The sequence below is a fragment of the Salmo salar genome, chromosome ssa05, assembly GCF_905237065.1.
Source record: "Salmo salar chromosome ssa05, Ssal_v3.1, whole genome shotgun sequence".
NCBI classification, from domain to species: domain Eukaryota; kingdom Metazoa; phylum Chordata; class Actinopteri; order Salmoniformes; family Salmonidae; genus Salmo; species Salmo salar.
In genome coordinates, this window is record NC_059446.1 from 244,477 (window position 1) to 259,597 (window position 15,121).

Sequence of the window (15,121 nt, forward strand, 5' to 3'; positions counted from 1 at the left end):
AAAGGCCTCTCAGGTAACTGGTGGGGTAATTTGGGGTACTGAGGGAAAGGTGGGACCAATTCCAGGTGCCAATTGGTTGCAGCACCTGGGCTGAGTAGTATTGGTGATGACCCTGTTGATGCCTGTAGAGCTGTCCATGGTGTTAACTCACCTTGGCCTCTGTAGCCCTGTAGAGCTGTCCATGGTGTTAACTCACCTTGGCCTCTCTAGCCCTGTAGAGCTGTCCATGGTGTTGACTCACCTTGGCCTCTCTAGCCCTGTAGAGCTGTCCATGGTGTTAACTCACCTTGGCCTCTCTAGCCCTGTAGAGCTGTCCATGGTGTTGACTCACCTTGGCCTCTCTAGCCCTGTAGAGCTGTCCATGGTGTTAACTCACCTTGGCCTCTCTAGCCCTGTAGAGCTGTCCATGGTGTTAACTCACCTTGGCCTCTCTAGCCCTGTAGAGCTGTCCATGGTGTTAACTCACCTTGGCCTCTCTAGCCCTGTAGAGCTGTCCATGGTGTTGACTCACCTTGGCCTCTCTAGCCCTGTAGAGCTGTCCATGGTGTTAACTCACCTTGGCCTCTCTAGCCCTCTGGAGCAGACCAAGGTCCAGCTCCTGCCTTGGTAGCTCCCTGCTGGCCCCCGGGTTGCCACACTACCTAGAACATGTGTAAAGCCTGATGATGAATCTCCAGTGGATCTCCCTTCTAAATGACCTGCAGAGTATAAAAATATAAATATGTATTTTTATACTTAAGACAAGTCAGTCAGTCTGTTGCCTGTTGAACCTCTCAGCTCTGCCTTGTTACAGAAAACTAACCAACCATACACTGAGTATACCAAACATTAAGAACACTTTCCTAATATTGAGTTTGCCCTCAGAACAGCCTCAAATCGTTGGGGCATGGACTCTACAAGCCGTCGAAAGCGTTCCACAGGGATGCTGGCCCATGTTGACGCCAATGCTTCCCACAGTTGACAAGTTGACTGTATGCCCTTTGTGTGGTGGACCATTCTTGATACAAATGGGAAACTGTTGACTGTGAAAAACCCAGTAGTGTTGCAGTTCTTCACACAAATTGTTGTGCCTGGCACTTACTACCACACTCCGTTCAAAGGCACTTTCATCTTGCCGATTCAGCCTCTGAATGGCACACATACACAGTCTATGTCTGAAATGTCTCAAGGCTTAAAAATCATTATTTTAACCTTTTAGGGACAGACGTTTCGCTAGCGGAACGCCTCACCAATATCCAATGGTAGAGCGTGGCGCGAAATACAAATACCTCAGAAATGCTATAACTTCAATTTCTCAAACATATGACTATTTTACACCATTTTAAAGACAAGACTCTTGTTAATCTAACCACATTATCGGATTTCAAAAAGGCTTTACAGCGAAAGCAAAACATTAGATTATGTCAGGAGAGTACCCTGCCAAAAATAATCACACAGCCATTTTCAAAGCATGCATATATGTCACATAAACCCAAACCACAGCTAAATGCAGCACTAACCTTTGATGATCTTCATCAGATGACATTCCTAGAACATTATGTTATACAATACAGGCATGTTTTGTTCAATCAAGTTCATATATCAAAAACCAGCTTTTTACATTAGCATGTAATGTTCAGAACTAGCATACCCACCGCAAACTTCCGGTGTGTAACGCCTTGGCCATAGAGAGGGGTTTTTTGTTCTTTGTTTTGGTTAGGCCAGGGTGTTACATTGGGTGGGCGTTCTATGTTCTGTGTCTATGTGTCTGTATTTCTTTGTTTTGGGCCGTGTGTGGCTCCCAATCAGGCACAGCTGATGTTCGTTGCTGTTGATTGGGAGTCACACATAAGTGCATGTTTTTCCGTTGGGGTTTTGTGGGTAATTGTTTCTGTTCAGTGTGTTAGCTGTCAGTACTGTTTAGCTGTCGCTTGGTTCTTGTTTTGTAGTATTCCAGTGTTCTTTCTGAATTAAATTATGAACACTAACTCCGCTGCACCTTGGTCTTCTTCCGACGACAGCCGTTACACGGTGAACTTACTAAATGACTCATGATAAATGTTCACAAAAAAACATAACAATTATTTTAAGAATTATAGATACAGAACTCCTTTATGCAATCGCGGTGTCAGATTTTAAAATAGCTTTTCGGCAAAAGCACATTTTGCAATATTGTGCAAAGCAATGATGACGGCACGTGTTTCCTTGCAGGTAACAATGGTTGACAGAGGAAGATCAATGATTCAAAGCATCACCCTCCTTTTGAAGCTTCCAGTCTGTTATTCGAACTCAATCAGCATGACAGAGTGATCTCCAGCCTTGTCCTCGTCAACACTCACACATGTGTTAACGAGAGAATCACTGACATGATGTCAGCTGGTCCTTTTGTGGCAGGGCTGAAATGTAGTGGAAATATTTTGGGGGGATTCAGTTCATTTGCATGGCAAAGAGGGACTTTGCAACTCATCCAATCACTCCTCATAACATTCTAGAGTATATACAAATTGCCATCATGCAAACTGAATCAGCAGACATTGTGATGATTAATAGTTGTCATTCTCAAAACTTTTTGCCACGACTGTATACTCAGTGTATTTTCTGTGGTCCTCTGTAGTTCAGATAGTAGGACATGTTCCTATTTAGTTCAGTTGGTAGAGCATGGTCCTCTGTAGTTCAGATAGTAGGACATGTTCCTATGTAGTTCAGGTGGAGAGCATGGTCCTCTGTAGTTCAGTTTGGAGAGCATGGTCCTCTGTAGTTCAGTTTGTAGAGCATGGTCCTCTGTAGTTCAGTTGGTAGAGCATGGTCCTCTGTAGTTCAGTTTGGAGAGCATGGTCCTCTGTAGTTCAGTTGGTAGAGCATGGTCCTTTGTGGTTCAGTTGGTAGAGCATGGTCCTCTGTAGTTCAGTTAGTAGAGCATGGTCCTTTGTGGTTCAGTTGGTAGAGCATGGTCCTCTGTAGTTCAGTTGGAGAGCATGGTCCTCTGTAGTTCAGGTGGAGAGCATGGTCCTCTGTAGTTCAGTTGGTAGAGCATGGTCCTCTGTAGTTCAGTTGGTAGAGCATGGTCCTCTGTAGTTCAGTTGGTAGAGCATGGTCCTCTGTAGTTCAGTTTGGAGAGCATGGTCCTCTGTAGTTCAGGTGGAGAGCATGGTCCTCTGTAGTTCAGTTTGGAGAGCATGGTCCTCTGTAGTTCAGTTGGTAGAGCATGGTCCTCTGTAGTTCAGTTGGTAGAGCATGGTCCTCTGTAGTTCAGTTGGTAGAGCATGGTCCTCTGCAGTTCAGTTTGGAGAGCATGGTCCTCTGTAGTTCAGGTGGAGAGCATGGTCCTCTGTAGTTCAGTTGGTAGAGCATGGTCCTCTGTAGTTCAGTTTGGAGAGCATGGTCCTCTGTAGTTCAGTTGGTAGAGCATGGTCCTCTGTAGTTCAGGTGGAGAGCATGGTCCTCTGTAGTTCAGTTGGTAGAGCATGGTCCTCTGTAGTTCAGTTGGTAGAGCATGGTCCTCTGTAGTTCAGGTGGAGAGCATGGTCCTCTGTAGTTCAGTTGGTAGAGCATGGTCCTCTGTAGTTCAGTTGGTAGAGCATGGTCCTCTGTAGTTCAGTTGGTAGAGCATGGTCCTCTGCAGTTCAGTTTGGAGAGCATGGTCCTCTGTAGTTCAGGTGGAGAGCATGGTCCTCTGTAGTTCAGTTGGTAGAGCATGGTCCTCTGTAGTTCAGTTTGGAGAGCATGGTCCTCTGTAGTTCAGTTGGTAGAGCATGGTCCTCTGCAGTTCAGTTTGGAGACCATGGTCCTCTGTAGTTCAGGTGGAGAGCATGGTCCTCTGTAGTTCAGTTGGTAGAGCATGGTCCTCTGTAGTTCAGTTTGGAGAGCATGGTCCTCTGTAGTTCAGGTGGAGAGCATGGTCCTCTGTAGTTCAGTTGGTAGAGCATGGTCCTCTGTAGTTCAGTTTGGAGAGCATGGTCCTCTGTAAATCAGGTGGTAGAGCATGGTCCTCTGTAGATCAGTTGGTAGAGCATGGAGTGTGCAACACCAGAATAGTCGGTTTGATTCCCGAGACTACCCACACGTAAAATGTATTCATGCGTGACTGTAAGTCACTGGATAAAACCGTCTACTAAATGGCATTTATTATTATTCTATTCTAGCTCATCACTGCAGTTTCACACCTTACTACATACGTTCCACAGACAATACATGATCTGTTGCAGCACAGAGAACTACGCTGTGGGGTGGAACATTTGACTGCAGCTGCCTTGTTTGAAGTGTGTGAGTGTACATGCATGTGTGTTCCAGGAAGACACCTGTTATTACCTTTGACAGGACAGGGTTAAGGTTAGGTTAGGGTTAGGTTAGGGTTAGGGATAGGTTAGCATTAGGTTAGGGTTAGGTTAGAGATAGGTTAAGGTTGTGAGATTGGGGACAAGCACTGTCCTACTCTACTTGTGGTGATTTAGGGACAAACACTGTCCTACTGTACTTGATATGAGGTGGGGACAAACACTGTCCTGCTTTACTTGTTGTGAGGTGGGGACAAACACTGTCCTACTGTACTTGATGTGAGGTGGGGACAAACACTGTCCTACTGTACTTGATATGAGGTGGGGACAAACACTGTCCTACTGTACTTGATGTGAGGTGGGGACAAAGACTGTCCTACTGTACTTGATGTGAGGTGGGGACAAACACTGTCCTACTGTACTTGTTGTGAGGTGGGGACAAACACTGTCCTACTGTACTTGTTGTGAGGTGGGGACAAACACTGTCCTACTGTACTTGATGTGAGGTGGGGACAAACACTGTCCTACTGTACTTGTGGTGATTTGGGGACAAACACTGTCCTACTGTACTTGTGGTGATTTGGGGACAAACACTGTCCTACTGTACTTGATGTGAGGTGGGGACAAACACTGTCCTACTTTACTTGTTGTGAGGTGGGGACAAACACTGTCCTACTGTACTTGTTGTGAGGTGGGGACAAAGACTGTCCTACTGTACTTGATGTGAGGTGGGGACAAACACTGTCCTACTGTACTTGTTGTGAGGTGGGGACAAAGACTGTCCTACTGTACTTGATGTGAGGTGGGGACAAACACTGTCCTACTGTACTTGTTGTGAGGTGGGGACAAAGACTGTCCTACTGTACTTGATGTGAGGTGGGGACAAACACTGTCCTACTGTACTTGTGGTGATTTGGGGACAAACACTGTCCTACTGTACTTGTTGTGAGGTGGGGACAAAGACTGTCCTACTGTACTTGATGTGAGGTGGGGACAAACACTGTCCTACTGTACTTGTTGTGAGGTGGGGACAAAGACTGTCCTACTGTACTTGATGTGAGGTGGGGACAAACACTGTCCTACTGTACTTGTTGTGAGGTGGGGACAAAGACTGTCCTACTGTACTTGATGTGAGGTGGGGACAAACACTGTCCTACTGTACTTGATGTGAGGTGGGGACAAACACTGTCCTACTGTACTTGTTGTGATTTGGGGACAAACACTGTCCTACTGTACTTGATGTGAGGTGGGGACAAACACTGTCCTACTTTACTTGTTGTGAGGTGGGGACAAACACTGTCCTACTGTCCAAGTTGTGAGGTTGGGGACAAACACTGTCCTACTGTATTTGTGGTGATTTGGGGACAAACACTGTCCTGCTGTACTTGTTGTGATTTGGGGACAAACACTGTCCTACTGTACTTGTTGTGAGGTGGGGACAAACACTGTCCTACTGTACTTGATGTGAGGTGGGGACAAACACTGTCCTACTGTACTTGTTGTGAGGTGGGGACAAACACTGTCCTACTGTACTTGTTGTGAGGTGGGGACAAACACTGTCCTACTGTACTTGATGTGAGGTGGGGACAAACACTGTCCTACTGTACTTGTTGTGAGGTGGGGACAAACACTGTCCTACTGTACTTGTTGTGAGGTGGGGACAAACACTGTCCTACTGTACTTGTTGTGAGGTGGGGACAAACACTGTCCTACTGTACTTGTTGTGAGGTGGGGACAAACACTGTCCTACTGTACTTGATGTGAGGTGGGGACAAACACTGTCCTACTGTACTTGATGTGAGGTGGGGACAAACACTGTCCTACTGTACTTGTTGTGAGGTGGGGACAAACACTGTCCTACTGTACTTGATGTGAGGTGGGGACAAACACTGTCCTACTGTACTTGATGTGAGGTGGGGACAAACACTGTCCTACTGTACTTGATGTGAGGTGGGGACAAACACTGTCCTACTGTACTTGTTGTGATTTGGGGACAAACACTGTCCTACTGTACTTGATGTGAGGTGGGGACAAAGACTGTCCTACTGTACTTGATGTGAGGTGGGGACAAACACTGTCCTACTGTACTTGTTGTGAGGTGGGGACAAACACTGTCCTACTGTACTTGATGTGAGGTGGGGACAAACACTGTCCTACTGTACTTGTTGTGATTTGGGGACAAACACTGTCCTACTGTACTTGTTGTGAGGTTGAGGTTTGGCTGTGTGAAGTTGTCTCATAGCGCCTGCATTCTCTTCTGATATTTTCCTCTGAAAACACCTATATTTAACATTGTATATCTCTGTGCTAGTTGGTTACTAGCCAGGGACCCAGACAATTACTGACTACCTTTACTTTACTGTCTGTCTTACAGGGGCCCTAATACTGAGACTTGGAATGAGAGAAGAGGACAGTCACACACGGACCGACCCTGCTTTTGGTTTGTTAGTGCTGCTCAGGGTGATCTGAGATGGTCAGACTATATACCTACAGCCATGAAGAACATTGTGGACACACCTGGGCAGACTTGAATGGACGCACAGACCTGAATACTCCTGGACATATAAATATACCTGCACTCAGAAGCCTGACCACACTGAGACCTCCTCTGCTCTGAACAAGCCTCAGCATTGGCCAGCCAGGCGACTAACACACATCCTGACCAGTGGCGGTTCCCGGTGGGCAGGGTTAAGATGAGCCTGTCCAATCAAAGCTGTGGTAGTAGCGTTGACGACCTGCGGCGCTACCAACATCATGTTTACGCAGTTGTCTACAGCGTCATCTTGGCCCCGGGCCTTCTGGGTAATGTCCTGGCTCTTTGGGTGTTCCAGGCATACGTCAGGGAGACCAAGAGAGGAGTGGTGTTCATGATGAACCTGGCTGTAGCTGATCTCTTGCAGGTAACTTTAAGATATACACATCATCATATATACACTACCATTGAAACGTTTGGGGTCACTTAGAAATGTCCTTGTCTTTGAAAGAAAAGCAAAACATTTTGTCCATTAAAATAACATCAACTTGATCGGAAATACAGTGTAGACATTGTTAATGTTGTAAATTACTATTGTAGCTGGAAACGGCTGATTTTTAATGGAATATCTACATAGGCGTACAGAGGCCCATTATCAGCAACCATCACTCCTGTGTTCCAATGGCACGTTGTGTTAGCTAATCCAAGTTCATCATTTAAAAGGCTAATTGATCATTAGAAAACCCTTTTGCAATTATGTTATCACAGCTGAAAACTGTTGTCCTGATTAAAGAAGCAATACAACTGGCCTTCTTTAGATTAGTTGAGTATCTGGAGCATCAGCATTTGTGGGTTCGATTACAGGCTCAAAATGGCCAGTAACAAAGAACTTTCTTCTGAAACTCGTCAGTCTATTCTTGTTCTGAGAAATGAAGGCTATTCCATGCGAGAAATTGCCAAGAAACTGAAGATCTCGTACAACGCTGTGTACTACTCCCTTCATAGAAGAGCGCAAACTGGCTCTAACCAGAATAGAAAGAGGAGTGTGAGGCCCCGGTGCACAACTGAGCAAGAGGACAAGTACATTAGAGTGTCTAGTTTGAGAAACAGACACCTCACAAGTCGTCAACTGGCAGCTTCATTAAACAGTACCCGCAAAACACCAGTCTCAACGTCAACAGTGAAGAGACGAACCCCGGGATGCTGGCCTTCTAGGCAGAGTTGCAAAGAAAAAGCCATATCTCAGACTGGCCAATAAAAAGAAAATATTAAGATGGGCAAAAGAACACAGACACTGGACAGAGGAACTCTGCCTAGAAGGCCAGCATCCTGGAGTCACCTCTTCACTGTTGACGTTGAGACTAGTGTTTTGCGGGAACTATTTAATGAAGCTGCCAGTTGAGGACTTGTGAGGTGTCTGTTTCTCAAACTAGACACTCTAATGTACTTGTCCTCTTGTTCAGATGTGCACCAGGGCCTCCCACTCCTCTTTCTATTCTGGTTAGTGCTGTCAAATACTTATTTCCCTCATTAAAATGCTAATCAATTCATAAGATGTTTGACATGCGTTTTTCAGGATTTTTTTGTTGTTATTCTGTCTCTCACTGTTCAAATAAACCTACCATTGAAATTATAGACTGATCATTTCTTTGTCAGTGGGCACACATACAAAATCAGCAGGGGATCAAATACTTTTTTCCCTCACTGTATGTTTTGTGGAAAACTGTAGGACTGGCATGTAGATGTAAACTAACTATTGTTAGCTAGCTTAAGCTGGCTCTAGCTACCTAGTTTCTGAAGTTATATGTGTAACAAACCGTCCATAAACAAATATAGCTAGCTACCTTTCTTTGCCTGTTCGTTAGCTGACTGGTGTTAGCTAGCTAGCTACAGAGGCTAGCTGCTTATCTTTGTACAATCAAACTAATGTTAGCCAGCTACCTAGCCAATCAAAATATCTGTATGCATTTATTGATTAACCTCAGCTTGAATACCACCATTTCGCTAGCTGTCTACAGTAGCCTAGGTTTGTTCGCATAAACTTCTTCTGACTGGCAGCCTGGTGCAAGCAGCTGTGTTGTTAACGAGCAACCTACCCGCTGTTAGAACTCTGAGCTTTGTCCCAAAAGAAAATGTAGCACATCGTTGTTTCTCAATGGACGTAAATGTTCACATGACAGCGATAAATTATACATTTAATAAAAACTATTGCGCCTACAAATTGAGTCAAAACCTTGCATTTTTTAAATCCAATGGTCACTTTATGGACGCTATAGTCTCGTTTTAATTCAACGTCTAGAATTTGATTTAGGTAGACGTAAGAAATAATCTTAAAACTAAATAACCACCCTGTTAAAAAATCTGGTGTGTTGTATACCTCCAATTGACTAGCACATTTTCATAGAGATTGGTGTCATATTGGCTTAGAAATGATAACAGGGACACCGAGCTTCATCCAATCCCTATATAGACGCACCTGACGTCAGGCGTAGAGGTGTATGTTCCTCTCCGTATCTACCTGAACCTCACCTGTTTTAACCTCTCCTAACCTGTACATTTTAATACCTGTTGGATATATATAAATATATATTTAACTACCTGTATGTTCTGTCTCCTCCAGGTCCTCTCCCTACCTCTCCGTATCTACTACTACCTGAACCATACCTGGCCATTCGGCCGGCCTCTCTGCATGTTGTGTTTCTACCTGAAATACGTCAACATGTACGCCTCTATATTCTTCCTGGTGTGTGTGAGTGTACGGCGCTGTGAGCTCATCATGCACCCACTGAGGTACCGTTCCAACAGACGACGAGGGGACATGTGTGTATGTGCCGCTGGCTGGCTGCTGGTCTGTCTCGGCTGTCTGCCTTTCCCTCTGCTCCGAATCACCAGCCTGACCCCTGACCTCTACACTCACACTGCCCCCTATGACCTTACCCCTAACCCCTATGCCTCCAGTCCTAGCTCATATGCCCCAGCCCCCACCTCTTCCCCAACCCCTACACCTACCTCCATCCCGGCGGCGGTGTGTTTTTCGGAGCTCCCCATGCGTGATGTCAGCCCTGCGGCCGGCTGGGCTCTGATGGTAGGGGCGGAGCTGGTTGGCTTCATCCTCCCTCTGATCCTAGTTCTGACCTGTGCCTGTCTGTCAGCCGGCAGCCTGCGAGTCCACAGGGGGAGGGGGAGGGGGGAGGGGTGAAGGACCACGGGGAGAAGAAGAGGGCGTTGAGGATGGTGTTGAGCTGTGCCGGGGTGTTCCTGCTCTGCTTCTCCCCATACCATGTCACCATGCCGCTAGACTTTCTGGCAAAGGCCGATGCCCTGGGGAGCTGTGAGGTCAGAGAGATGGTGCTGCGTTGCCATCCTGTCACCCTCTGTCTCGCCAGTCTCAACTCAGGACTGGACCCTCTCATGTATTACTTTACTACAGATGAGTTCAGGAGAAGATTCAGCAGGCCAGAAATACCTGAGAGCTTCAGTCTGGCTCCAAGACTATCCTGTACTAGTGGTGGGGGGAGCAAGGACCTGCCTCTAACCCCTGAACCTGACCTATAACCCCTCAGCAGGCCAGCGATACCTGAGAGCTTCAGTCTGGCTCCAAGAATGTCCTGTACTAGTGATGGGGGGAGCAAGGACCTGCCTCTAACCCCTGAACCTGACCTATAATCCCTCAGCAGGCCAGCGATACCTGAGAGCTTCAGTCTGGCTCCAAGAATGTCCTGTACTAGTGGTGGTGGGGGGAAGGACCTGCCTCTAACCCCTGACCTCTAACCCTGACCCTGGTCCCAAGACTGTCCTGTACCGCTGGAGTCTGTAAGACTGAACCCTGATCTCTAACCCCAAGACTGTCCTGTTCTGCAGTGGACAGCAAGTCATGGGTGAAGAGGAGAAACAAGGACAAAGGGAACAAGGAGAAAGTTTCAACTGTGAACTAAAGACAGTTTATTACTCCGAATGTGGACATCTGCTGGACTGCGTTTGGAACTGCCGGTCTGTGGTCAAAAACGCTGAGTTCATCTCAGCCTAGGCTGCCCTTCAGTCCCTAGATAGACTTTTTGGCCCTGATGGAGACATGGATCACCCCAGAAAACACAGCTATTCCAGTTGCCCTGTCTTTATCTGACTACGTTTTCTCTCATAGTCCAAGAGCATCTGGTCTTCACCGTAGTGGCACAGGGCTACTCATTTCTCATAATGGAAGATTTTCTCCTTTCTCCCTCACCTGTCCATCTCCTCATTAGAATTCCATGCTGTCACTGTCACTTGTCAACTCAAGCTAAACATTGTTTTAATCTATCGCCCACCAGGTTCCCTTAGAGAGTTCCTCAATGAGCTTGACACCTTGATAACCTTATTTCTTGACAATGGCTCACCGCCATTTCCTTTTCTTTCTCCCTTTCCTCCAAACATAACCACTCAGCCCCTACCTAGATGGTTATGCACTGTCGCAATCTTCTCTCTCTCTCTCTCCCACTACTCTCTCCTCTTCTATCCTATCTTCTCTCTCTTCTGCTAAATCCTTCTCCCTCCTGTCTCCATATTCTGCCTCTTCGACCCTACTCTCCTCTCTTTCCGCATCCTATGACTCTCACTGTGTCCTTTCCACCGGCCAGCTCGGGCTTCCCTTCCTGCTCCGTGGCTAAGTGACTCATTACGAGCTTACAGAACAGGGCTGCAGGCAGCTGAGTGAAAATGGAGGACTACTAAATCATCCTTTCACTCCCTCCTCTCTACCTTCTGTTCCTCTGTATCTGCTGCTAAAGCCACTTTCTACCACTCTAAATTCAAGATTCTGCCTCTAACCCAAGGAAACTATTTTCCTCTCCTTAATCCTCCTCCCCCTCCCTCCTCCCTCTCTGCAAGCGACTTTGTCAACCACTTTGAACAGAAGGTTGACGACATCCACTCCTCATTCACTATTGAGTCCACTGGTCCCAGAACTACCCTACGCCTTGACCTCTTTCTCGCCAGATGAAATCCTGCGACTAGTGATTTCCGTCCGCCCGACAATCTACCCGCTCAACCCCACCCCCTCCTCCCTTCTCCAGACCATCTCTGGAGACCTTCCCCCATTCCTCACTTCCCTCATCAACTCATCCCTGACCACTGGCTGCATCCCCTCTGACTCCAGAATGGCAGAGTCGCTCCCGTCCTCAAGAAACCAACACTTGACCCCTCGAACATCAAAAACTAGAAAACGGTATCCCTTTCTTTTCTTTCCAAAACGCTATCGCTAACCAACTCTCTCGCTATCTCTCTCAGAATAATATTCTAACCAGTCAGGCTTCAAGACAGGTCACTCAACCAAGACTGCTCTCCTCTGTGTCACGGAGGCTCTCCACACTTCCAAGTTCTCTCGGTTCTCATCCTCCTAGATCTATCCGCTGCCTTATCGTGAACCATCAGAACCTCCTCTCAATCCTCGCAGGGATGGGCGTCTCAGGCTTTGTACACTATTGAATTGCTTCCTACCTGGCAGGCCACTCCTACCAGGTGATGTGGAGAGGTTCTGTGTCTGCACCACGTGCTCTCACTACTGGTGTCCCCAGGGCTCGTTCTAGGCCCTCTCCTCTTCTCTCTATAGACCAAGTCACTCAGCCCCCCCCCCCGCTTCCCCCTGAAGCTAGGACAGCAGAGTCCCTGTCCATCTTCCCCCCTGAAGCTAGGACAGCAGAGTCCCTGTCCATCTTCCCCCCTGAAGCTAGGACAGCAGAGTCCCTGTCCATCTTCCCCCCTGAAGCTAGGACAGCAGAGTCCCTGCCCATCTTCCCCCCTGAAGCCAGGACAGCAGAGTCCCTGTCCATCTCCCCCCTGAAGCCAGGACAGCAGAGTCCCTGTCCATCTTCCCCCTGAAGCTAGGACAGCAGAGTCCCTGCCCATCTTCCCCCCTGAAGCCAGGACAGCAGAGTCCCTGTCCATCTCCCCCCTGAAGCCAGGACAGCAGAGTCCCTGTCCATCTTCCCCCTGAAGCTAGGACAGCAGAGTCCCTGTCCATCTCCCCCCTGAAGCTAGGATAGCAGAGTCCCTGCCCATCTTCCCTGCACATCTGAAACCCTACCTCTTCCAAGAGTACCTTAAATAATCCTACACCCCCCCCCCAAATTAAAATAGCCTTTCGTGAACTAACACTCACAAGTTTTACTCCCCCCCAAATAACACTGACTTTGCTAATATCTACATTATTGAGGAATAATCTGCTTAGTATGACTGTGATATGTGGTTGTCCCACCTAGCTATCTTCAGATGAATGCACTAACTGTAAGTTACTCTGGATAAGAGTGTCTGCTGAATGACTAAAATGTCAATGTAAATCTGCTGGACACTGAAGTTCAGCTGAATCTGGGGAGAGATGAATCTGTGAATATTAAGCTTGCTAACTGTTAAGTCTCGAAGAAGAGCCATGCTTTAACTGTAAATACTTTGGAACGTGCTGAAATGCCTGAGGTTAATAAAAAAAAAAAACATTCGATCCGTTTCTCTTTCATCTCTTTAAATGACCCACCTCACCTACAGATGGAACATACAAACCCAGATGAAGTGATAGTTCTCTGGAAGACCTTGCAAACTGAAACCTGTCAGCGGAAAAACACAGTCACATCTAGCACTTCTGTCTCTGCATGGTGTCTCTGCCTACTGATGTCTCAGTCTCTGTGAACCAGATAAAAGCAGGGTGGATTATCGGTGATGAGAAGTCAAAGGCTTTCTGTAGAGACACTGAGGACTACAGTGCATTCGGAAAGTATTCAGACCCCTTCAATTTCGCCACATTTTGTTACGATACAGCCTTGTTCCAAAATGTATTAAATTAAAACATTTCCTCATCAATACCCCATAAGGACAAAGCGAAAACAGGTTTTAGATTAAAAAACAGAAATACTTTCTTTACATAAGTATTAAGACCCTTTGCTATGAGACTTGAAATTGAGCTCAGGTGCATCCTGGTTCCAGTGATCATCATTGAGCTGTTTCTACAACTTGATTGGAGTCCACATGTGATAAATTCAATTGACTGGGCATGATGTGGAAATGCACACACCTTTCTATATAAGGTCCCAAAATTGACAGTGCATGTCAGAGCAAAAACCAAGCCATGACATCGAAGGAATTGTCCATAGAGCTCAGAGACATGATTGTGTCGAGGCACAGACCGGGGGAAAGATGCCAAAACATTTCTGCAGCATTTTAGAACGCCAAGAACACAGTGGCCACCTTCATTCTTAAATGGAAAAGGTTTGGAACCACCAAGACTCTTCCTAGAGCTGACCGCCCGGCTAAACTGACCAATCAGGGGAATGCCAAGTGTCAAGTCTGGACGAAACCAGGCACCAGCATGGTGGTGACAGATCTTTGAAGAAAACCTGCTCCAGAGTGCTCAGGACCTCAGACTGGGGCAAAGGTTCACCATCCAACAGGACAAGTCTCTGAATGTCCTTGAGTGGCCCAGCCAGAGCCTGGACTTCAACTCGATCGAACATCTCTGGAGAGACCTGAAAATAGCTGTGCAGCGAAGCTCCCCATCCAACCTGACATAGCTTGAGAGGATCTGCAGAGAAGAATGGGGAGAAACTCCCCAAATACAGGTGTGCCAAGATTATAGCGTCATATCCAAAAAGACTTGATGCTGAAATAGCTGCCAAAAGTGCTTCAACAAAGTACTGAGTAAAGGGTCTGAAAACATATGTAAATATGATATATCCAGTTTTTGTATATATTTGCAAAATTTTCTAAAAACCAGTTTTTTCTTTGTCATTATGGGGTATTGTGTGTAGATTGATCAGGGGAAAAATGTTGTAACGTAATAAATGCGGAAAAAGTCAAGGGGTCTAAACACTTTCCGAATGCAGTGAATGTCTGTAAACCTTCTGTTTGGTGTAGGTGTAGAGAAATGTCAAACTGGCAAACTAGCTAGCTGTGGTTTCCTGTTGCTGCTGCTGTTATCGTCGTAAAAACTACAGCTTACCTCAGTCTAATGTAACGTTCGTATCTCAGTCTAAACTAACTTCAGAACCTGTCTGACCCTGACTTCAGTATCTAACACGCTAACCCTCTCTTCAGTATCTAACTACAGTATCTAACTACAGTGTCTAACACACTAACCCTGACTACAGTATCTAACTACAGTATCTAACACACTAACCCTGACTACAGTATCTAACTACAGTATCTAACACACTAACCCTAACTACAGTATCTAACACACTAACCCTGACTACAGAATCTAACTACAGTATCTAACACATTAACCCTAACTACAGTATCTAACTACAGTATCTAACTACAGTATCTAACTACAGTATCTAACACACTAACCCTAACTACAGTATCTAACTACAGTATCTAACACACTAACCCTGACTACAGTATCTAACTACAATATCTAACACACTAACCCTGA

The 15,121-nt window shown here is 46.3% G+C and overlaps 1 protein-coding gene across 1 annotated transcript in view; it reads left to right on the plus strand.

The window, feature by feature from the left end:
* Window positions 1-12,336, plus strand: part of gpr174 (G protein-coupled receptor 174) — a 30,839-nt gene extending 18,503 nt beyond the window's left edge. Inside the window, exons 2-3 of the mRNA XM_014198435.2 lie at window positions 6,628-7,153; window positions 9,347-12,336. Coding sequence (XP_014053910.2) covers window positions 6,947-7,153; window positions 9,347-9,925 — 786 coding nt within the window. The 5' untranslated portion in view covers window positions 6,628-6,946 and the 3' untranslated portion in view covers window positions 9,926-12,336. The remainder of the gene's footprint in view (window positions 1-6,627; window positions 7,154-9,346) is intronic.
* The last annotated feature ends 2,785 nt before the right edge of the window (window positions 12,337-15,121 follow it).